Here is a 21914-nt window from a genome sequence, read left to right as displayed (position 1 = left end):
ATATCTGTCGGAACCCTCTATTTTCGAAACTCTCTTTTCGATATCGCAGGCGTGTCTCGTGGCGCGAGCATACAGAGGGGGCAAGGAAGGCTTGCGCATGAAGGGCTTGCCTCGATTGGATTCGTGACGTTAATCTGGTATAGAGATAGAGGTCCATTCTAGACACCAGGGAGCAGCAAGACGAAAAGAGGAGCAAGAATAGGACAAAGAGTAAGAAGCAATAGCAATTGCAAATGACAGGAACAGTGGGCTAATCGACAAGACAGAGTGGGAGTGTGACTGTGGTATACCGTACGATTAACGATACGTCAGCGCCCATCTCCACCCCTGGTAACCGATGACCCCTCCGAGATAAAAGAGGAACCTGTGGATCCGATCGGCTGACTTTGGAGCCGCGAATAGCCGCCCGGTCGCAAGGTGCAATTGACAGAAGTCAAGAAGGGTGTACTTGTATAACAGCGGCTTCTGACCATTGCGGGTACTGAACGGAGCGGCACCCGGCAGTAGGGACATCTCGTGATCAAAATATGGGTACTCAGACCTTGTGATGCGGCTGTATTGTTGAACTCTCGCACAAACCAAGAGACCGATGGGAAAGCTGGGAAGAAGCTCACCTAAGGGAGCAGTGCCAGAATCAAAGTGACAAGCATGTCAAGGATAGGCAATGCCTATGTAGTAGCTGGCTGTCATTTATTGCAAAGAGGCCCTTGTCCTCCAGATAGATAGAAAGGAGGAACAATATGCGGAGAAATTAAGAATGAAAAGGGCCTGGAAGCCGAGAACTTCGTGGGGGAACACGTGACAAAGAGTTGCCTGGACAACGCAGAGCGCCAAGAAGACTAACGCGAATCGAGCGAAGTCGCAACAGTGACTCTCAATGCGTGCAGTTGAAATCAACGCTCCACACACACCTTCAACAAGCCACAGCCTCGACCACTGCCTCTGGCCTGCATTCTGATCTTTACGACACTCACCATTTCGTACCGTGCCTGAATCTCACCGCTCGCTTCTTCTCCCAGGCCCTGCTAGGTGTGTTCTGATGAGCCCGGTCCGGCCGTGATCCTGTATCTGAAGCAGCTCACACTTGCCACCATGGCCTCCGATGGTGCCTCCTCAATTTCAGTCACTGTCCGAGTTAGACCGTTCACAATCAGAGAAGCCGCTCAACTGACAAAGTGCGACGACACAACGATCTTTCTGGGTGATGGCTCGCTGGCTGCTGCCCCAACTCCAAAGCTCTCTCAAAAGGGCATTCGCTCCGTCATCAAAGTCGTCGATGAGAAGTGTTTGTATGTGCATCCACCACTCACTCCATTAAATCTTTCCCGTATATTGATTTCATCAAACAGGATATTCGATCCTCCGGAAGACAACCCTGTCCAGAAGTTCTCACGTTCAGTCGTCCCCTCCGGTAAAAGAGTCAAAGACCAGACATTTGGTTTCGATCGCATTTTCGACGAAAATGCGTCCCAGGGTGAAGTGTACGAAGCCACTACAAGGCCACTGCTGGATAGTGTCTTGGATGGATATAATGCAACCGTCTTCGCTTATGGCGCAACGGGTTGTGGAAAGACTCACACAATCACCGGCACAGCCCAAGAGCCAGGCATCATTTTCTCAGCTATGAAGGAGCTATTTGAGAGGCTTCAAGAGCAGTCTAGCGAAAAGGTCACAGAGATATCCTTGTCCTATCTTGAGATCTACAACGAAACTATCCGTGATCTGCTCGTCCCGAGCAACGTCAAAGGCGGGTTGATGCTGAGAGAGGATTCCAACCAGACAGTCTCAGTTGCGGGTCTCTCAAGCCATCACCCGCAAAGTGTTGAAGAGGTCATGGAGATGATAATGAGAGGGAATGAAATGCGGACAATGTCACCCACGGAAGCCAACGCAACTTCTTCCCGATCACACGCCGTCTTGCAGATCAACGTGGCTCAGAAGGACCGGAACGCCGGCGTTGAGGAGCCCCATACAATGGCAACTTTGAGCATAATCGATCTGGCCGGTAGCGAACGTGCAAGCGCTACCAAGAATCGAGGCGAACGTCTGCTCGAAGGTGCTAACATCAACAAATCTCTCCTGGCACTGGGAAGTTGTATCAATGCCCTTTGTGATCCACGCAAACGCAACCACGTACCTTACAGAAATTCGAAACTCACTCGTCTGCTCAAATTTTCTCTCGGCGGCAATTGCAAGACTGTCATGATCGTTTGTGTCAGCCCTTCAAGTGCACATTTTGACGAAACGCAAAACACTCTCCGATACGCCAACCGAGCGAAGAATATTCAGACAAAGGTCACTCGAAACGTGTATAATGTCAACCGTCACGTCAAAGATTACCTGGTGAAGATCGACGAACAGATGGCACAGATCAACGAATTGAAAGCTCAACTGAAAGACGCAGAGACGTTTGCTTTCACCAAATTCAAGAAGCAAAATGAGAAGAAAGAAATCATTGCTCGAGAAGGAGTACAGAGAATCAGAGCGGCATACGAGAACTCTGGGGCAGAAAGACAAGAAAGAACGAACAACATGATCAAGTTGAAACAAATAGGCCGACGGATTGCCATGCTGTCTTCTTGGATTTCCGCCTTCGATGCTGTTTACGACAACCTGGACGAAGAAGATCTCATGAAAAATATGCAGGCTGTGAAGAAGACGGCTCAAGGCATCATGATGGAGTTGGAGAGCGGTCGACATCACTGCCAACAGAAAGTTCTGAAGAATAGCTGGGACCGTCCCATGAACACGGCCTTGGAGCATAGCTTGAAACAGTTGAAGGAAGTGGATACAGGCGACATGATTGATGCTGAGATGCTTCGACGCGAAGTGGAACTGCTGAAGTTAAATGCTGAGCGGGAAGCTTTCGCAGCTTTGGCGGAGCAAGACAAAAATGGAGACGCACCCACTATCCAAGTTCTGCTGCGAGCTCACTTTGAGACCATCTCTGCCATTGAAAACTTGAACCGCATGAGCGTCGATGAGGCAGTTGAAGCCGCCACTCAGATTCTGGGAAGGATGATCAATTCTGCAGCGGGCGCAGCATCTTATGTCGTCAAACCAGATGGAAGCCTTGCTCCTGTCGAGGCATTTGCCCCCACCAAGGCGGGCACTCCCAAACGACGCAAACAGAATGTCAACAACTCCATCGTGGAAGGAAGTCCCGTGAGGGCTAAGCCCGCTGCGATTATGGCTTCTCACCTCACATTATCCCCAGCTAAACCATCGCCTAGACGTCGTGGTCTGCTAGGGAGTGCAAAGAAAGGTGTCCAGTTATCCTTCACTCCGAAGAAAAGAAAAGTTCCTGGCAAGGGCGTTAAACGAGCTGTAAGATGGAAAGACGACATCGAGGATGGCGCTCTTGCGGAGTTTGAGAAGACGCCCCAGAAATTCACTTCGTCGGACGAATCAACCACTGAAATCAGCCTCCCTCAAGTGTCAGATCTGACCTCGTCCTTCTCGAAACTGCAGACACAATCTCCTGATTCTTCCCCCATCCCTCCTCCCCCAGACGCTACACTAAACGTCCAACCAAAGAGCAGCCGCTTCCAAGCCGGGTTTCTTTCTAAGAGATATGATGGTTCACCGCTCTCCTCAAGCATGATGCCTCCAAAGATGACGCCGCTGTCGTCCTCAGACAACGAGGCATCGCCCTTGAGAGAAATCGACCCAAGCAGAGCATCGAACCGCCGCTCTCTCATTCCCACGCAACACAATAAAGCCACTGCAGACTCGTTCACAGACATTGGCGGTATTTCCTCGGCCACAAACTCTGACACGGAAAACCACAATAGTACTGCCTCTGACAAAGAAGACGTGCTCAAAATCCGTGAGGCAGTCAAACGCTCCTCTTCCCTTCGCCGTTCAGGAATTCATGCTTCCCGGACTCAGCGGCGCCGATCTCCTACGGCAGCAACGGCGGGGGTTGTGGGTTCTCCGCCCAACGAGTCGATGTTCGCTGCCGGCCATGTTAGGAGGATGGTCCATGGCACGAAGAACGACTTTTTGAAAGAGAACGACGCAGGGTCTTGGAAGGTTGGCGTGCTTAGTCCACGCGTTCAAGGAATCGTTAGTCATGGGAAGAGTTTGGGGACACAGTTGAATCCTATGCGACGGACGACAATGAGTGGGATGGACGTGCGAGGCACCCCCAACAGCGCTGGCGGTGGTGCCGAGCGAGCAGGAGGAGTGAGGCTCTCTTCTGTTACGCATGGCCCAATCGGGCACGGACATTCCGCTAGTAGGGGAAGTCTGATGCCTACCGGGAAAGCGGTATGGCGTTAATTTGACCAATATCAGGTGATTAACTTTGGGAAAGGTCATTCTTTGATCGGCCCCTATGCTACTTACTTGACCGTTTGCATATTCCGGTGTTACAGGCTTATGGCTGGGGACTGCGCCCGGGAGCAGAGGTTGAAGACAGGATCTCGGGGTACAGGTCTTGGACAGGAACGGGATAAGAACGGGATGGCTGGAATGGCTGGGACGACTTCAAAGATGCGGATTATCATGAACCGGGGAATTTTGGTTCTGGGATGTGATTCAACTTCGACTGGATCGGCTGGAGAGAGTCGGTGGACCTGATACTGGACTATTGCCGACCAGAAGGCGAGTGTCGTGGGTGTTTTAGGGCTTCTGTTTTTCCTGTCTGTAAACCAATTAGACGTTTCGTTCAAGTGGCTGACGGCAGCAACATGATCCGGCTCTTTTAATTTGTTTAAAGATTATGTCATACATTTCGAGACTTGATCTTCCTCGGATCTGTCTCGTGTCGAGGTTGATGGCTGCGCTTGACTGAAATAAACCTGCCTTTTGAGCAGCAGCCGCGTTCACTAATTGCTTAAGACCGGCTTCTCCTTGCAGGCTTCTACGAGAGGTACGACAGGATCGAAAGGGATCAACAGCGTATGATATCGACGTCCATCCACCTACACCTGGCCCCAGAAGCCGGATTCGGTCAGGTCATCAAGGTCTGCCTTGACGTCCTTGCTCACATAGACCTTCTACGGTGCTCCCGCGATCGAATCCGTGAAATCCTCTTCATTCAGCATGCCCACATCGGCGTCCGGGTCATGCACCGCGCCCTGCGGAAGCCGGACGCCCTAGTCCCATTCAGAGAAGTTATCCCTGTCCCAGGCATCCTTAACACGGCGTTATTCATGCCGATTGTCCCCGACATACGCCCTCTCCTACGCCTTTTCGGAAACTGTGCCGCCGAGGGAGTTGATCAACACGGCCTCTTTGTTGAGCGAGAAGGGCCGCAGCTCCTTCTTGGCCTTTCCCAAAAAAGCTTCGCATGTCCCGCTCCGTCCATCCCTCGCCTTACCTCCGCGTGGATCCAGGTGACGAGGAACTCGACTTTTTCCCTGGGGTAGAGGTGCCGGAAGGTCTTCATGCCTTTCCTGATGATGGCCGTGAGGCTCCCGATCGTGTCCCTGTCGTTGGTGAAGACGAAAGAGCTGTAGATGCTGTAGGTCTTTTTGGTTGGGAAGGACCTCACGGTTTCCTCGGACCACCGCCACACGAGCGTCTCGTGAGAGAAGCGGGCAGACACTTCGGGCAACTTTGTCGTTTAGAAATCATTCATCGTTACCATCAACGAGTCCACATTTTTAGCCTCCTGAGGTCGAGCGAGATGCCCTGAAAGGCAGTCGAGTGACCGGCGTAGGAATGCCCGGCGCCCTTGACGATGATTTTGAGCTTCCGCGCTCTTGCCTTTTCGATGATGTCCGGAACATGGGCAGCATTCTCGAGTTGAATCACGAAATCGGATCTTCAGACGCGACAGAGCAGGTTTCAAGCTGCGACGGAGTGCTTGTTCTCCTCTTCCTCCCTTTTCGTGCCCCCCCGGGCCTGAATACCGGAATCTTTTTGGACTGAAGGGCTTTGATTGCCGAGATGGCATCTCCAGGGGAGCTATCCGTTTCGAAATTTCAGATCTGGGAAATAAGTCTCGTCGACCTGTCACAGAGCCCCATCAGAACCCAGTTCTTTTGGGGAACCCACCATTGGTTTTCTGGCGTTGGATGCACATCGACAAACTTCCTCTCACGCTTTTCGCTTCTCACGCATATCTGGTCTGGATGAAGTGCTTTGGGCCGCTCCACTTCTGTCTGAGAAAGTAGAATTGGAGGGGGAAGGGGAACGGTCGCCACCAACATCCCGCTAAAAGAAATAGGCAAGTATATCACCAAGAACAAAGATTCCTTGCCGGCCCTTGACAAAAGCCTCATGATTAGTGGATGTCATCAGTTTAGCCAAGCCCAAGCCGGTCAGCGAGTCAGTGGGGTACTATGCTTAGAAATATGGAATGGATGTGATGTCCTTCTCGGTGTTGATCGAGGATGATATCGAGAGTGAGTGAGTTCGCCAAGCTAGCCTCAGAGGATATGAGAACCCTTCCTAATGTGGTTAGAATGTCCAAATCAGGTAACGCCTCTTTCCTTTCCTAGGTTCCTGCACCGTCAATCGAAGTTCAACTTGACATAGACCCAGAGATATCGCGCCGTTCGCATATTGGCCATTCCCCCTCCGGGACTGGGCAATCAGCCTCCCTAAATGTCCATGCCGACCAATATGAAGCGAGGCAGCTGCATGCTCGCACCTTTTCAGCGCGATGGGTGACGCGTGTTGTTCCTTCCCACCTAATGCTTTAAACCACGCGAGCCCCACGTCTCCTCAGTCCGATAATTCCGGCGCTGCTGTATTTCAGCCTCACAGCCTTCTTGGTGCTACTGCCGTCTATGACAATCAAACGGTCTCTTTTTGGCAAAATTTGAGGCTTTTTCTGTCTGTATTTGCCTCCTTAAGCGGGCCGCTGTGACCGGGGAGGTATCTTGGTCGTTCTACTAAAGCTACACAACGGCTTTTGGGACTCTGCTGCAGTGCAGAGGCTCTGGGAAGAATAGTAGCTATGATAGAGATGGATATATATGTTCGATCTCAATATGTTCTGTTTTACTTTGAACCTTTTCAGAAGGTTCCGCAACAGCAGGTAACAAAAAGTAGCCGATGTCAACCCTCTCATCATGGTTATTCCCGAAGTTGTTCGCAACGGATTCTTGACTGAGGCAAGGCTCAAAAAATATCTCGAAGCTGATTGCACTGTTCTCGAGCAACGAGACCCCGACGAAGGCCTCACACTACTGGGGGCTGCTACGGTAGCAGGACACGCCGATAAAGTCCTGTTGCTTCTCAAAAGAGGTGCCGAAGCCGACACTCTCTCAAAGATGGCGAAACACTCCTGGTTGCCGCGTAAAGACCGACAAGAATTACCTCAACAGGTTATCTATTGCGGTAAGTCTCTCGAAATCAGGAAGTCAAACACGGAGACTGCTCTTCTGTTCAATTTCTGACAAATGTGGCGTAGATGACTGCGGCTCAATGAAAGGCGAAGATAGCTGGAAGTCCCAGACAAACCTCGTCGAACGAATCACCAAGATCACCACGCGGGTCTTTCCCCAAGGTGAAGGGGTCGTGCTTCGCTTTATCAATCAGGAGGTGGACGGCTCTTCGAACCTGAGCCTTGAGCATGTTGCGAAGATCCTGACGCCCATGAAGTGGGACGATTACGGCAATACCACAATTGACATAAAACTGAGGTCTAGGATTCTCCGGCCATTCATTTATGACAAGCTCGACTCAGTACCGAAGAAGCTTGAGAGACCACTCCTCATCTCTATCCTCACGGACGGTGGGCCTGAGCCGAAACCAGGAGACACGGTGAAAAATGCCATTGTCGAGTGCGGCCAGAGTTTGAAGGATGCTGCGTTCCCTCGCGAGGGTGAGTATTCCCATTTCAGCAGTCCCAGCTGCTAATTATCTGGCCCCCAGGGAGGAAGAGAGAGTCGTGATGAGTAATGGAACATTCAACAAGGGCGTAATTTGTGTGGTATTTGTGGCTGAGAATGCGTCGGTGTCTCTTGCGCCTACCTAAGGTATATGATCAGAGACATAGGGGTAGTCTGCACCGAGTATACAGTATTTGTCACGGCCACAGAGTCTGATAACGGAATCATGCATGCGAGGCCTAGTGGGCCTGGTCAAGGCCTGGTCTGGGGGAAGTCGGCGCAGGTTACGATAGGCCTAGTGAGCGTTGAAGGAGTGGGGGGAGGGAAGCGAGAAGACGGAGCCCGCTAAGCCTTGGAGCTGGCAACCAGCAGCACTGCCTCAAAACTGCCACCCGGAATCTGTCATCCCCTCGCGGCCTCGCCCTCCAGCGTCTCGGGCGCCCCCCCATCTTGCCCATCCCCTCGGCCCCTCTATTTAATGACGTGATTGATGATTGAGAACTGCACCCACAGAGCACCAACCCTCACCTCCCTCCCTCCCGAGACACTTCAACAACCAAGCGAATACGCTTTTGGCTGTCAACACCTGGAATTGTTCAACCTGGATCTCACGTATATATCGACGCTTCCCTTCCTTTGCCAAACTTCTCTTCACCCTCGAGCACCAAACAAATCTCCAAACTGCAGCCCGACATCAGCGACCTCTCCCCCTACGCCATCCTCATCCTCATCTTCGTCCTCGTCCTGACTATGGCCTTCCAGATGCCTTCATTTCTCTCGCGCTTCCTCCGCCCCTTGAGCTCCGCGGCCTCAATGTCTCTCCAGCCAGATGCTCTTGCAGCAATGCAATTCCCTCCCAACTCACAGCGAGCCATCTTCGCCGGGGGATGCTTTTGGGGTCTGGAAGAGTTATACCGCCACACATTCGGCGACGGCAAGGGCCTTTTAGACTGCAGGGTTGGATACACTGGTGGCCAGACCAAGGCCCCAACATATGCCGACGTCTGCTCGGGACGAACTGGCCACGCTGAATCCCTGCTGATCGTCTTCGACCCGGACCGCCTCTCCTACCGGCAACTCTGCGAATTCTTCTTCAGGATGCATGATCCCACCACTCTCAATCGACAAGGCGCTGACACGGGCACTCAATACCGCTCCGCCATCTTCGCCGAGAACGACGACCAACTGAAGATTGCGGAAGAGACTAAACAGAAAGTGGGCGAACAATGGTACAAGGGCAAGCCCATCACCACCGAGATCAGGAGGGCGACGCAGTGGTACGATGCAGAGGCCTACCATCAAAAATATTTGATTCCAGAGCCCGGAAAGGATGCGGAGGGATTGTATCATTGCCCTGCGCATTATCGTCGACCATTCCCCGAGTTGAAGTAGCTCATCCAGGATAGGTGAAAGAAAGGGGAGGTGAATATATATCGGGTATTTCTAGCGCTACTTGATCAGTAGATATGTATCGAATATGTTTATCGAGTTATAGAAGATTGTTCCACCACAAGTCCTTACCTACCGTGCAGAGCCTGGACGTAAGATCCGCCCTATTTGTGCACATTCGTATCAAACATCCCTCGTGGCCCTCCAGCGATCGTCCGGCCCCCACACAGAACTCCGCCCTCAGGGCTACTGTACCTCGTAGAAACCCCGACATCCCATCCCCAGCGAGGGCTTCGCAGCTGCACAGCCCTGGTGCTACATAACAAGTGCAACGGATTTCACGGAACAAGCATTGCGTACGGCCGGGCAGGCCCAATTCTTGCAGCGCCCTGTTTGGCTCGGGAACGATTCGTTTGGCGGGATATACTATATATGTAACATGTGTACAGGCCCTTGAGGTTTGCATGTGATAGTTAGCACCTCCATACCTGGGCTTGTACATGCATTTGCGTGGTGTGTGAATACCTATGAAGGTCTGTCCTTGTTTCTCTGCTTCAACCCGTTGACATGGGAAGGGGGCGTTAATTGATTCTGTCTATAATACCACATTGCTGTTGTATTTTTTTTTTTTTGGTGAAAGCACCTCCATTCGATTGATTTGGACCCGAGCCGGCTCACCTCAACTTGCCTCGACTTATGTCGCCTCGACTGAACTGGACGGCCCTTGAACCAACCAGCGAGCCGCTATTTCGGAAACCTGTCTACGCATTCTACACATCCATCCGCCACCCATCCAGAATGCCTACCCACCTCTCCGTCGCCGACGGTGCGGTCGCCAAAGACGGCCTGGCCGAGGGCGAAGCGGCGCAGTACGAGGCCCTCAAGCGCTCCGTGCTCGCCGAGCAGGAGCGCCAGAGGCAGGCGGAACGCGAGAGGCGGGTGAATCTGGGCCTGCCGCCTGAGATGACGCGGGAGGAGAAGAAGGAAGCGAGACGAGAGAAGAAGGGGAGGAAGAAACAGAAGGACAAGGAGAAAAGCAAGGGAGGCGGGCGGAGGAGGGTGCTGGGGATGTTGTGTTTTGGCGCCTAGTTGACAGAAAGGAACCTCTGAGGATGAGAAGGGTGGTCGAGTACGAGGTATGGTTTCCGATGGTCTTGTTCTTATTTGGGGGATGGAGGACTTGTCGGCATGTGTAAAATGCGATACAGATGTTTACAGTCGGCTGGGCATCCTCACTGCGCCGTCGAGTCGAATGACAAACCCATTCAGCATTGGATTCTCCACAATCTCTTGGACCAGCCGCGCGAATTCATGCCCCTGACCCATGCGCATTGGATACTGGATCATTTCCGTATTCATGCCCGCTCGTGCTCCGGTACCCCCTTTCGATTTTTCAGCTCCCTCCTTTTTGGCTCCTTCTGGTTGCGGTTTCTTTTTCGGCTGCATGGTCATCCCGGTTTGAAAGACACCAGGCGCAATCCCCATCACCCGAATCCCGGCCTTTTGGCCCAGTTCGCGGGCCAGTGGAAGGACGATGCTGCGGACAGCACCTTTACTTGCGCTGTAGGCAAGTTGACCGACTTGGCCTTCATATGCAGCTACAGACGAGACCACAACCACGATCCCTCGCTCCCCGTCAGGACCCCATGGTTTGTTGAGAGCCATGTGTGGAAGACTGAGCCGGATCAAGTCAACCGTGCCCGGAGGTTGATGGCCAACGTACGATCAAATCCAGACATGTCCATGTATTTGACGTTGTTATGGGTCACTGAGGGATCTTGTTTAGGAAGAGCCAATGCCGCAGTACCGATACCGGCAGAACAGATGACCCCGGAGAGCGGTTTGGTGGTCTCTTGGGTCCATCTTACTGTATTGTGCACGCCTGTCTGTAATGACTCGGTAGACGCGACGTTGGTCTTTGTGAAAAGAATTCGGGATGGGTCGATGGAGGCATCTGAGGGCGGAGGATTAAGATCGAGGATGGAGACGTTTGCGCCGCGTTGGAGGAAGAGAACGGCGGTTGCGAGACCTAGACCAGAAGAGCCTCCGCTCACAATGAAGGTGCGGTCTTTGATCTGCATGGCGGCTCTGAAGGGTGACCTGAAAAGAAATATGAAGTCTGGAGTCAAGATGGAAGTGTGAACTGAGAGCAGGTTAAGACACCGACGCACCTACCTCGGTTCGGGTGATGGAATTCATGTGCTCACCACAGTCAGGCCAGTACTCCAGCAATGCTGAATCTCCATTGAGGTCGTATATGGGTTGTTGTTTTCGTCTCCGTTGAAAGAAGCGACTGCTTGGGCGCTTTATATATAGATCAAGGGGTGTTGGAGCTTCGGCTGCGATCTCCCTTTGCTGGGACGTATGGACCAGAGAGGCAATGTCGATGTCGTGTTGAATCTAAATAAAGCGTGGCACACGTGATGGAACTTTGGTGGCACTTGTTTGGGTGATTGCAGTGAGTCGACAAGGCGCCGCCACAATCCCCATTGTGCCTATTGCCCATCAAACCCCCCCCTGCCCCCCCCCCCCCCCTGTAGCTTTTCGCCCCTTGACCTTTGGCTGTGCCGCTAATATAGGAGCGTATGAGCGACTGCCCGCCGCCCGCAGTCCTGGATCTGCGACTTGCGGGCGGAGGCCGACCCTGAAACATTACTGACTGTCACAAGGACGCTGTCGATGAATCCTCACCTTACCTTGGATGACATGTCAATAGACACTCTTCAACTCTGGGAGCAAAAGTGCAGAGCGTTGACACTCACCGTCTGAACAGCCTCAACAGGCCGGAACAGCACATGATCGCTGCTGGGTACTGAGACTCCGTACTGATCGTCACGTCACCCTGGCCTCGTCGCTGCACACAAGTTCACCACACCAAATTTCCCCCCGCCCGCCGAAGCCACAGACACAATCTATCTCCAAGTGCACCAGGCTGATCTGGTCCGACCACGCTCACCCGCTCGCAGACCACTCAGATACAAGGCTCGAGCACGATACGCAGTACATCATTTCACATTCCTCTCGCACTGAGAAAAGAATCTATTCAATTCATGACCATATCGCCATATGTCCCTTTCTTCCAGCCGCTCGAAACCGCTGCCCAACCGGAGCGTCAACAGTCTCAGAAATGGAGGAAGAGCCTCCACAGACTCCTCCAGGGTTCGCCGGAAATCCATAAGTGTAAACGATGCCTACCTATATGCTTTGCGAGTGGCCTACCTGTCGTACTTGCTACAGCCCCGTAAAACCAGAAAGAAACATGTCGAAACCCGGCCCACAGTCGTCCGCACTGGCACTTCCCATTCCTTCAACGACCTCATGAAAGATTTCACCATGGTTCGAGATGCAAAGAGCGCAAGATTTCCTCATGACTTTATCAAAGAGCTGGAAAAGAGGCTACAAGGTATCCTCGTGGGCAAGGAGAGGCGGCAAGAATACCATGACGCTGTAGTTAAGAGGGTCTTCGCCATATTCCTCAACACCCTGTCCGATCCGTCTTTCAAAAAGCGTATGGAGGCTGATCGGAGGGCTGAAGATCTCGTTCTCATCTTCTTCTCCACAGCGACCAAGGAGTTACAAAAGGGCCACCCTGCCGGAGATGATGCTGTCAAGCGCATGGTTGATCGGCACGTCGCCCTTTTCGTTCGCCTCCTTTCTCTGATCCTCAAGGATCGTGACTGGGCCAAGGACAAACCTGACTTGGCTGCTCGATTACAAACTCTGGAGTCCAAGTTGCTGAAGGGTGACGAGAATCTGGCCACGTCGCAAGCAAATGGAGAATGGACCACCATCGAGGAGGTGGTGCCTCTGAGCTATGAGGTCAAGGACATGCCTCTGGTGCAGGTGGTCGGCCGCATCTTTGGCCTGACCAATACTATGCTACAGTCAGACATTACCAAGAACAAGCCGGTCTGGACAGAAAAGGCAGCCCTTCAGGATCTGAAGACTTACCAACAGCACCTCACTCTGGGGACGAAGTTGACTCTGAATTCCCATGACTTCGATACGCAAGAAGCATACGAGAGCTGGAAACGAAGTGAAGGGCCAGACTTATCCCAGCTGATGCTCGCCATCATACAGTCCAACCCCGACTTGGCCAAAAGCACTCCGGGCGGTGTCTTGCCCCAGTTTAACCCCCAGGGTGAGCCCTCGAGTCCCTCGGATTCTCAATATGCCGAGCTTTCCAGAGCCATCTCGCAATCTGGAGACTCTTCTTCCTACGTCTTAGATCTGCCGGTGGATCTCAGCGCCCTTCAACTGGGTTCGGGCGATTCCTCCCAGTATAACGACAATGCAGCCCAAGTCTATACTTTTATACCTGCCGACCCCAGAGCCATGTTTCGATTTATAATGCTTCAAGCCCTTAATCATGACCTTAACGATCAGATGAATGGAAGTGCTAACGGTCCAGAAGGGGGCCGCCTATTTTCCAAAGAGACAACGGAGCTGTTGAATGAAATTGCTTTGAGATGGCGGATACCCAAATTCACTCGCATTGTCCTCTTTCTGGATGTCGTTCGTGAGAAATTTCTTGAAAACCAGCTCAGTCTGGAAATGCTCGACGCTGCCTTCAACTACGTCAAGGAGCCGTTGCAGGATGACAACAAGAACAAGAGGAGCTCGTTGATCATGAGCACTACCTTGTATGATCGAAATAATTGGACCGTCGCCGACTTTGCCTTAATGGGCAGACTCCTCAATGCCATCTATGAGTCGTTACTTCGGGATCTGTATGAAGTCATTATGACATCCTACGCCGACAAAGCTCAATTGCCAAAACTGGGCGTCATTATGGCAGTCATAGATGAGCATATTCGAAGCGACCCAAATTTCAACCAGAGTCCTGAAGATTTCGAAAACTTCAAGAGTGCTGCCATTGACGGCTTAGCGACCGAGGCACGCAAGATTTACGACGCTCTTCTAGATCGCCAACTTCCCCAGGAAAATGAAAAGTGGGAATTTTATCACATCCAGCAATTGGCAAAGGCGGTATTGAAACTGGCAGAAAAGGTGCAAAAGAGGTTCAGAAAGAATCCAGAAATTCTCGGCATCAATCCATTGATGATTTTGGTCAATTGTACTCTACCGGCGTTCGCTGAGGACTCGAAAGCTATGGTGGAGCAAATTCTAAATGTTGCCCAAAGAGAGGGATTTGAGGTGACCATTCAGGACGGGTTTGATTTGTACAAGGAGTTGAGCGAATTCCGTCGTGTCCACGCCGATGCTTTACCGCATGTCCCTTTCCCCTATAAAATTGAGGATCTGCTGGCTGACTTCGTCTGGCGATGGATCAAGACGACTGAGACGCAAGTGATTGGCTGGGTCGAAAATGCAGTCAAGCATGATGAGTTCAAGGTCAGGACGCAAGTCCCAGACCAAACACCCACCGAGGGCGAACGCCACTCAACTTCTGTTCTTGACATTTTCAGCTCTTTCAATCAAGTCATAAACCAAGTTAGCGAACTCAATTGGGACGACGACTTCAGTTACGCCAAGTTTATGACGGCCCTTTCGAAGGCCATCGGCCAAGGTGTGTCGAGGTATTGTGAATTGCTCGACCAGATGTTCAGTAAAGAAATGGACAGATTGACTCCTGAACAAGAAGCTGCTGCGAACATGACGAGACAGGAGAAGTGGGTTCAACTTGCGAAAGACACCTGGAACCAAAAAGAGAGGGTTGAGCCTTTTAATTTCTACCCAGAATCATTTGTCAAACTCAACGACACATTGTTCGCCATTCAACAATGGGACAAACTTGAGACCGAGGTCAACGTTGATGCTTGTGCCGAAGTCATCAAAAAGCATGCTCCACCATTAGCACAACGGCACAAAAAGACGACGAATTATGTCTTCACCATCAAAATCGTGGAGGCTGAGGATCTCAAACCTTGCGATGTCAATGGATTCAGCGATCCGTATGTTGTCTTGACGGACGAATACCAGAAGAGGTTGTTCAAGAGCAGGATCGTCTATCGAAATTTGAATCCACGATGGGACGAATCAGTAGACATAACTACACAAGGACCCCTCAATCTCATTGCGACAATCTGGGACTGGGACGCCATGGGTGATCACGATTATGTGGGAAGGACTTCACTCAAACTGGATCCTTCACACTTTAGCGATTTCTTACCTCGAGAATACTGGCTAGATCTTGATACCCAAGGGCGAGTCATGGTTCGTGTCAGCATGGAAGGAGAGCGGGACGATATTCAATTCTACTTCGGCAAGGCCTTCAGAAGTCTTCAGCGAACTCAACGGGATATGACGCGAAAGATCACCGACAAACTTTCGGCATACATCAACCATTGTCTCTCTCGACGAGCACTCAGGTCTCTCCTGAATCGGGGCATCTCTATGGCAAATGTGTCCGCCAATGTGTCGTCATTTTTTGCGCGGAACCGAGCATCGATCGCTCCCACCACTACCATACCGACCGACGCCGAGATTGTCAATGCCCTCAAACCACTCTTCGACTACTTCGACGACAACTTCGCCATCATGCAACAAACACTGACGTCGGAAGCAATGAAGGCAGTCATGACACGCATTTGGAAAGAAGTTCTCGTCACAGTGGAAGCTCTCCTCGTCCCGCCTCTATCGGACAAACCTTCGCAACAAAAAGCCCTAACACAACAAGAGCTCGACATCGTCTTCAAGTGGTTGCAATCTCTCCTTGAATTCTTCAACGCCGTGGATGAAGACACTGGAGAAGCAAATGGCGTGCCTCTCAACGTATTAAAGAGCCCGAAGTACCACGAATTGCAGATGCTCAATTTCTTCTACTTCGAACCCACGGAATCTCTCATCCGCGAGTCCGAAAGGATGGCTAGCGCAACGGCTGCAAGTCAACAAATGCATCGCTCCAGGTTCTCTGCTCCCGCTAATCTAAGCAATTACTTGGGAGCGGGCGGCCTCCTCGACCCCGGCAATCTCATGGGAGCGCGCAGGGCGAAGAGCATTTTGCTCTCTCGCAATCTCGGCACGAAACGCAAAGCCAAAGAAGAAAAATGGAAAGCCGCTCAAGCAGAACCGAACGATGACATGATTCTGAGGATTCTAAGGATGAGACCTGAGGCAGCTGGGTATTTGAGGGATCGGAGCAGGCAGAAAGAAAGGCTTGCGGCTGCGGCTGCGGCCGAGATGATTGTGAGACAGAGTCTTCTGAGTGGAGGTGGAAGGATGACAGGACCTTCAGTGATACGGAGGTAGACCAATGGAAAGGACCCGTTGTGTATGCAGGGAAGGGCGCGGAATGGATGAAGCATGAGCAATGAGGATGGATTGAGACTGTTTTTATGTCATGAAGGGCATGTGGTCGGGTCATGAAGGATATGATTCCTCCCCCCCTTTGTCATGGACCGGCGAAGTCGCATACTTCTGGAGTCAGTATTTGGTGGATAGGTGTATTGGCAGAAATCCATGGGGATATGGCGGAGTTCTTGATGGGAAGTGGTAATGCTCACGACGGCGAAATGGACTACACGAAGACAAGTTAATACACGGGTTTACAGCTTGTAATTCAAGTGGGAATCTGTGGGGCTCCGATTCCTTGCACGATATAACAAGATATTTGGGTTTGAATGACTTCTGAAATGGGCATGTTTCAATTGCCTGGTATCTGTTAGGATACTCGGTATGCAGGGCTGTTTCTTTTTTGGGCGTTGGCTTTACGTAGCCGATTGGAGACCAGGTTGCAGGAACGAGGCTACAGCCTGGGTTGGGCTGACAAGTCAAAATGGGGACCAATTCAATCTATATATATATATATATAGATTAACGAGTCGAGGGTGTTATCATTCACAGCATTGCATTGCATTGTTCGACTTGCACGATTTTTCATACCGAAATGCATATGTCCAGGACTCAGATGACAGACCAAATAACGGAACCCAGCACTATAAACCTCCCATGCGAACCATGCTTTTTTCATTATGCGGAAAATAGGACTAGGTCCCATACCGAGACTACGCGGCATTGACCATCTCCAACGACTCGCCTATCTGGCCGTACTTTGCAAACATGAGATCCCAAAAGTAGTAGGTGCGAGGCTTCCACGGGCCGCGATCGCCGGTCTTGGGGAGGTCCTTCTCGGCGGCTTTGAGGTAGGTCGAGTTCAGGTCGAGGAATTTCTGGGGCTGGATCGCGGCGCCGGGCTCGCGGCGCGGGATGACGGCGTCGATGTGTTTCTTGTCCATCATGCGGAGGAGGCGCGTGAGGAACAGCGACGACGCGTCCGCGCCCAGCGTCCACGAGGCGTTGGTGTAGCCCAGGAGGAAGGCGGCGTTGGGCAGGTCCTGCATCATGACCATGTGCCACATGAGTTTGCCGGCCATGTCGAACGGGGCGCCGTCGACGTCGACCTGGATGCCGCCGCCCAGACGCAGCTTGAGGCCCGTGGCGGTCACGACGATGTCGGCGGGCAGAACTTCGCCGGACCGCAGGCGGATGCCGTCGGCTTGGACCGTGTCGATCGTGTCGGTCTTCACCTCCGCCTTGCCGCTGCGCAGGCTCTTGAAGAAGTCGCCGTCCGGACACAGGCACAGCCGTTGATCCCAGGGGTCGTATCGCGGCGAGAAGTGCGGGTCGACCGCCACCGTGTCTGGTATCTGTCGTCGCACGCCGCGCAGCAGAAGCCGCCTCGTGACGTCGGGGAACTTGCGGCAGAACAGGTAGAAGAGGCGCGTCCTGACGATCAGTTTGAAGCGCGTGAGCCGGGACACGAAACTGTTCGGAAGCACCGCGTCGAACAATCCCGGCTTGGACCTGTTCGGAAGTGACATGATGTACGAGGGACTGCGTTGCAGCATGGTGACTTTTGCCGCGCGATCGGCCATCGAAGGCACCAGCGTGACGGCGGTCGCGCCGCTTCCGATGATGACCACCGTCTTGTTGGAGTAGTCAAGGTCCTCGGGCCAGAATTGCGGATGGACGACGGGTCCCTGGAATCGGTCGAGGCCCGGTATTTCGGTCTTGAGCGGCTGTTCGTAGTCGTAGTAGCCCGTGCCGAAGACCAGGAATCTCGTCGAGAAGGTCGTGGTTGCCCCTCCCTTGTAGTCGACAGCCAACCTCCACAACTGGTCGGCGGACGAGTACGAGGCCGAGACGACCTTGTGACGGAACAGGATATGTTTGTCGATGCCAAAGAGACGCGCCGAGTCGTTCATGTACGCCTTGATGGCAGAGGCCTCGGCGATGGGGTTGTTCTGGTTCCACGGATGCCAGGAGAATCCAAAGGTGAACAGGTCCGAGTCGGAGCGGATCCCGGGATATCGAAACAAGTCCCACGTCCCTCCCATCTCACCTCGACCTTCGAGGATGACATACTTGTGGTCTGGCAGCCGGGATTGTATCCGATAAGCTGCATTTATGCCAGATATCCCGGCCCCGATGATGAGGACGTCGACAAAGTTGTCTCTTCCGTCGACGGGGACGTGCATTGTGGAACGACAAGGTAGCTGACGAGATCACCAGAAGGAGAATATGAACTGTCAGGAATTACCTTTTGGCGACGTGCTCCGTACATTATCTGCTTTTCTTTATCTTCATGGATCCAGAACCCTAAAGCCTGATCGTGTTTGGGCCGAGGTAACATACGCCCAATCTGGGGGGGGGGGAAGAGACGTCGGCTGGGTGTGGCGACTGATCGATGGCGAACTGGATCCTGGGTCGGCAAAAATGATAACGGAGTATGTGTATCAGAGGAATGTGATCAACTGGGAATAACACGCATCTTGACTCATTCGGAACCAGGGTTTCCAATGTTACCGGTAATTAACCCTCTTGATCTGGTGATTCAAGCAGAATATAGACCCTTGACCCACCTGTGAGAACGTAGGACCATAGCCTTTCGTCACTACCCATGGCCTTTGCCGTTGTGATCTGGTGCGCTCTCACGCGACTGCGTGGACTGTTCGTCGTAGGTGTCAGAGCCAGGAACACACAGCCAGTAACCCATCTCTTCGATGGTTGGCCAGAGGGGTTACGTTCTTCGATTCCGAATGTCCAACAGGACGGACTGGCTCTGAGACGGGACGGCGTACTCGGGTCGTCCGAGCCAGTCAAAGGTGAGGCATAAATGGTCAAAAGACAGCCAAAGAGGAAGCAATGTTTGATATTTCCAAGGGTTCGGTTTTGCTTTCTTTGCCCCTTCAACCGTATTTGCAGACCTCCGAGACTCCACCACCGAGACTATTCCTCTTCAGTCCTTCCACCGAGATATCCAGCGGGGTTGAGCCTAGGCAAATTCTCATGGCCTTCGAGAACACCGAGACTGAAAGTCGTACGGGAGCTGTCGATTGACAATGCCGGATAGATCGTACGCCTTATCGCTGCCTAGAATCGTAGGTTTTGTTGTCGAGTCGTCAAGTCTGCTCGCCCTGATGCCAAACTTTGTGCGGGCCTCGGTTACCCGGTCAATACGCCAATCTCGAGTGTCAATGCCGCAACAATCGGGCAATGGAACCTGTAGATGCCGTCTTTTTTTTTTTTTTTTGGCTGTTGACGCGAGAGCAATCTTGGGCCATTGATGAATCCTTATTGTTGTGTTGGCAATTGACCCTTCTCCAACATCAACCGAGATATCGCCCGCTTCGTTGCCATCTCGCAAATGCCTAGGCTGCAGCCTTGCCGAATTCGCAGCGTGTTGCGAAAGGACAGAGCCCAGACTGTGCGTCAAAAGCCAGTGTTCGCGACAACCTGGTCATAGCCAGCGACTGTAGTGAATACCCAGTAAACCCTGAGCAACCAAGGCGCCAAGATATTCCCATGTCCACACCCCGGATGAAGTGGACCAGAGGCACCATGTCTGAGTTGTCTATTGGCTCGTTATTGACGATCGTCCATAAAGGGTGGAGAACAGAGATGGAGAGAGTAGCGCTCAACTGTTGAATCTGGGCTGCTGGGTATTGTGACGGCTACCGAGTATTGCGCAGTTGAACAAGGCTGCGATTCAGATTCCGCCGTTCAACCGGCTCAATATGGACCGGAATTAGTTTCACCCCGTTAGGGGCAATTTCCGACCCCGGGGGCCTGAAAGCTGGCCTTGGGTCAGCCTGCTGAAAGATCTGACACCACGCCTCGAATGGCCTTCATTCAAGACTTCTTGGTATATTGCGGCAGAATCATCGTGCCATAGGGTCGTTAAAAAGTCTGGAAAGACCAGTCGACGAACTTCAAAAGTTCCTTCCGGAAAAATAGACGTTCAACGGATCCCTGCCTCTTTACTAGGGAAGCTTCCCTCGTCTCACGCGATGGTGTCCATATTCAAAGGAGCAGCACTCGAGCCGCTATTCACTGGAGTGTTGTTGTGCGCTTTGCCTAGGCTTCCTCCATCACTCCTTGAGCGCCTTCCGGCCAGCCTTTGCGATGTTATTCAATCGCCCCAAACAGCCAAAGCGCTTACTTTGCTTCTCATTCTTGGAATTCTGAAGAGGACCAATGGTGTCCTATCACGACTTGCAATCAACAACTGGACAAGAAGCAATCGCTGGGATGGAAGTAAGGAACTCGTTGTAGTCACAGGAGGCGCGAGTGGCATCGGGGAGAAAGTAACGGCAAACCTGGCCACGAGAGGTGTCAAGGTGATTATCCTCGACGTCAATGCGCCAAAGACACCACTGCGTTTGTACATCCGAGTCTCGGCTCGTTGGCATCGCTAACAGGGTGCCGGGCAGCGTCAAATGTCGCCTTCTTCCAAGTCAACATCACATCGTCAGACGCCGTGAGAGATGTCGCGAACGAAGTTCGCGAGACATACGGACATCCCACGATTCTCGTCAACAATGCAGGCGTGGGCGATTTAGGCACGATCCTGAATGGGACGGAAGCGAGTGTCCGACGCACCTTCGACGTCAACACCATCTCCCACTTCGTCCTTGTGAAAGAATTCCTTCCAGACATGATTCGAAAAAATCACGGTCACATTGTCACGGTCGCGAGCATGGCCAGCTTCGTCACGGCCGGCAACATGATTTCCTATGCATGCTCCAAAGCTAGCGCCCTGGCATTCCATGAAGGCCTTGCGCAAGAGTTGAGATACTGGTACGACGCCCCAAAAGTGCGCACTAGGTACGTACGATCTTGACCCTCGACCAATGGCTGTTTGCAGTGTTGGCAAGCTTGCCGCTCGTATGGAGAACGTATCTCGTATAGAGAGCGCATCCGTCGTATTGAGGGCGTATTTCTAACCTACACTCGAACAGCGTTGTCCATCCTAGCTGGGTTTCTACGCCAATGACACAGAAGCTACAAGACGCCGACAAGGGCTTTCGACGATCGGCTCTTCAGGTTGAAACGGTCTCGGATGCCATTGTGAACCAACTTGTCTCTGGCAGCAGTGGGCAGATCATCCTCCCAGCTACATTATCCGGTGCGGCTCTCGTTAGAGCTATGCCCTTCTGGATCCAGGAGGCTGTGCGAGACAGCGTAACGAAAATGCTAAGAAGGGCAGGAGTTTAGCCCTGGGGCATTAATTCCATTGATTGGGTCAAGGGATTGAGATAACATGGCTCTCGCTACATGGGTAGTCGAAGGGAGATGGTGCAAAAAGAGAAGAGAGGCCCAGCCAGCTGAGCGTCGGTGTATTTAGAGACGGTGAGGAATCCCATTTGATAAAAACAAACAAACCTCCTGCAACCTGCACCCTGCTATGAAGGGGCGGGATAAATAATCACACCCGCTTGCCTGCACAGACATCTACTCTGATGGAGTCGCTATTACTTAGATCACCCTCCC

At 52.3% G+C, this 21914-nt stretch overlaps 10 protein-coding genes across 10 annotated transcripts; 6 read left to right on the top strand and 4 right to left on the bottom strand.

Moving 5' to 3' along the window:
• Positions 1 to 1092: 1092 nt before the first annotated feature.
• A1O5_12148 (kinesin family member 18/19) lies at positions 1093 to 4284 on the top strand (the record flags this gene model as incomplete). The annotated part of the gene is made up of 2 exons (XM_007752717.1): positions 1093 to 1289; positions 1350 to 4284. The coding sequence occupies 2 exons, from the start codon at positions 1093 to 1095 to the stop codon at positions 4282 to 4284; spliced, it is 3132 nt and encodes a 1043-aa protein (XP_007750907.1).
• Positions 4285 to 5003: 719 nt separating this feature from the next.
• A1O5_12147 (uncharacterized protein) lies at positions 5004 to 5747 on the bottom strand (the record flags this gene model as incomplete). Its single annotated transcript, XM_007752716.1, has 3 exons — positions 5004 to 5102; positions 5327 to 5563; positions 5661 to 5747. The coding sequence occupies 3 exons, from the start codon at positions 5745 to 5747 to the stop codon at positions 5004 to 5006; spliced, it is 423 nt and encodes a 140-aa protein (XP_007750906.1).
• A 1281-nt stretch (positions 5748 to 7028) lies between these two features.
• A1O5_12146 (uncharacterized protein) lies at positions 7029 to 7853 on the top strand (the record flags this gene model as incomplete). The annotated part of the gene is made up of 3 exons (XM_007752715.1): positions 7029 to 7296; positions 7370 to 7783; positions 7834 to 7853. The coding sequence occupies 3 exons, from the start codon at positions 7029 to 7031 to the stop codon at positions 7851 to 7853; spliced, it is 702 nt and encodes a 233-aa protein (XP_007750905.1).
• A 687-nt stretch (positions 7854 to 8540) lies between these two features.
• On the top strand, positions 8541 to 9182 carry A1O5_12145 (peptide-methionine (S)-S-oxide reductase; the record flags this gene model as incomplete). Its single annotated transcript, XM_007752714.1, has 1 exon — positions 8541 to 9182. The coding sequence occupies one exon, from the start codon at positions 8541 to 8543 to the stop codon at positions 9180 to 9182; it is 642 nt and encodes a 213-aa protein (XP_007750904.1).
• A 795-nt stretch (positions 9183 to 9977) lies between these two features.
• On the top strand, positions 9978 to 10268 carry A1O5_12144 (uncharacterized protein; the record flags this gene model as incomplete). Its single annotated transcript, XM_007752713.1, has 1 exon — positions 9978 to 10268. One exon carries the CDS (start codon positions 9978 to 9980, stop codon positions 10266 to 10268), a length of 291 nt encoding a protein of 96 aa, XP_007750903.1.
• A 123-nt stretch (positions 10269 to 10391) lies between these two features.
• A1O5_12143 (uncharacterized protein) lies at positions 10392 to 10844 on the bottom strand (the record flags this gene model as incomplete). The annotated part of the gene is made up of 1 exon (XM_007752712.1): positions 10392 to 10844. One exon carries the CDS (start codon positions 10842 to 10844, stop codon positions 10392 to 10394), a length of 453 nt encoding a protein of 150 aa, XP_007750902.1.
• Positions 10845 to 10864: 20 nt separating this feature from the next.
• A1O5_12142 (uncharacterized protein) lies at positions 10865 to 11260 on the bottom strand (the record flags this gene model as incomplete). Its single annotated transcript, XM_007752711.1, has 1 exon — positions 10865 to 11260. The coding sequence occupies one exon, from the start codon at positions 11258 to 11260 to the stop codon at positions 10865 to 10867; it is 396 nt and encodes a 131-aa protein (XP_007750901.1).
• A 985-nt stretch (positions 11261 to 12245) lies between these two features.
• Positions 12246 to 16391, top strand: A1O5_12141 (uncharacterized protein; the record flags this gene model as incomplete). Its single annotated transcript, XM_007752710.1, has 1 exon — positions 12246 to 16391. One exon carries the CDS (start codon positions 12246 to 12248, stop codon positions 16389 to 16391), a length of 4146 nt encoding a protein of 1381 aa, XP_007750900.1.
• Positions 16392 to 17146: 755 nt separating this feature from the next.
• On the bottom strand, positions 17147 to 18619 carry A1O5_12140 (uncharacterized protein; the record flags this gene model as incomplete). The annotated part of the gene is made up of 1 exon (XM_007752709.1): positions 17147 to 18619. One exon carries the CDS (start codon positions 18617 to 18619, stop codon positions 17147 to 17149), a length of 1473 nt encoding a protein of 490 aa, XP_007750899.1.
• Positions 18620 to 20431: 1812 nt separating this feature from the next.
• On the top strand, positions 20432 to 21638 carry A1O5_12139 (uncharacterized protein; the record flags this gene model as incomplete). Its single annotated transcript, XM_007752708.1, has 3 exons — positions 20432 to 20801; positions 20855 to 21248; positions 21383 to 21638. The coding sequence occupies 3 exons, from the start codon at positions 20432 to 20434 to the stop codon at positions 21636 to 21638; spliced, it is 1020 nt and encodes a 339-aa protein (XP_007750898.1).
• Between the last annotated feature and the right edge of the window lie 276 nt (positions 21639 to 21914).

Source organism: Cladophialophora psammophila, assembly GCF_000585535.1.
Source record: "Cladophialophora psammophila CBS 110553 chromosome Unknown aczJe-supercont1.31, whole genome shotgun sequence".
In the NCBI taxonomy this organism is placed as follows: Eukaryota; Fungi; Ascomycota; class Eurotiomycetes; order Chaetothyriales; family Herpotrichiellaceae; genus Cladophialophora; species Cladophialophora psammophila.
The sequence above is the reverse complement of the archived record's forward strand: the minus strand, read 5'-3'. Positions and strand labels throughout refer to the sequence as shown.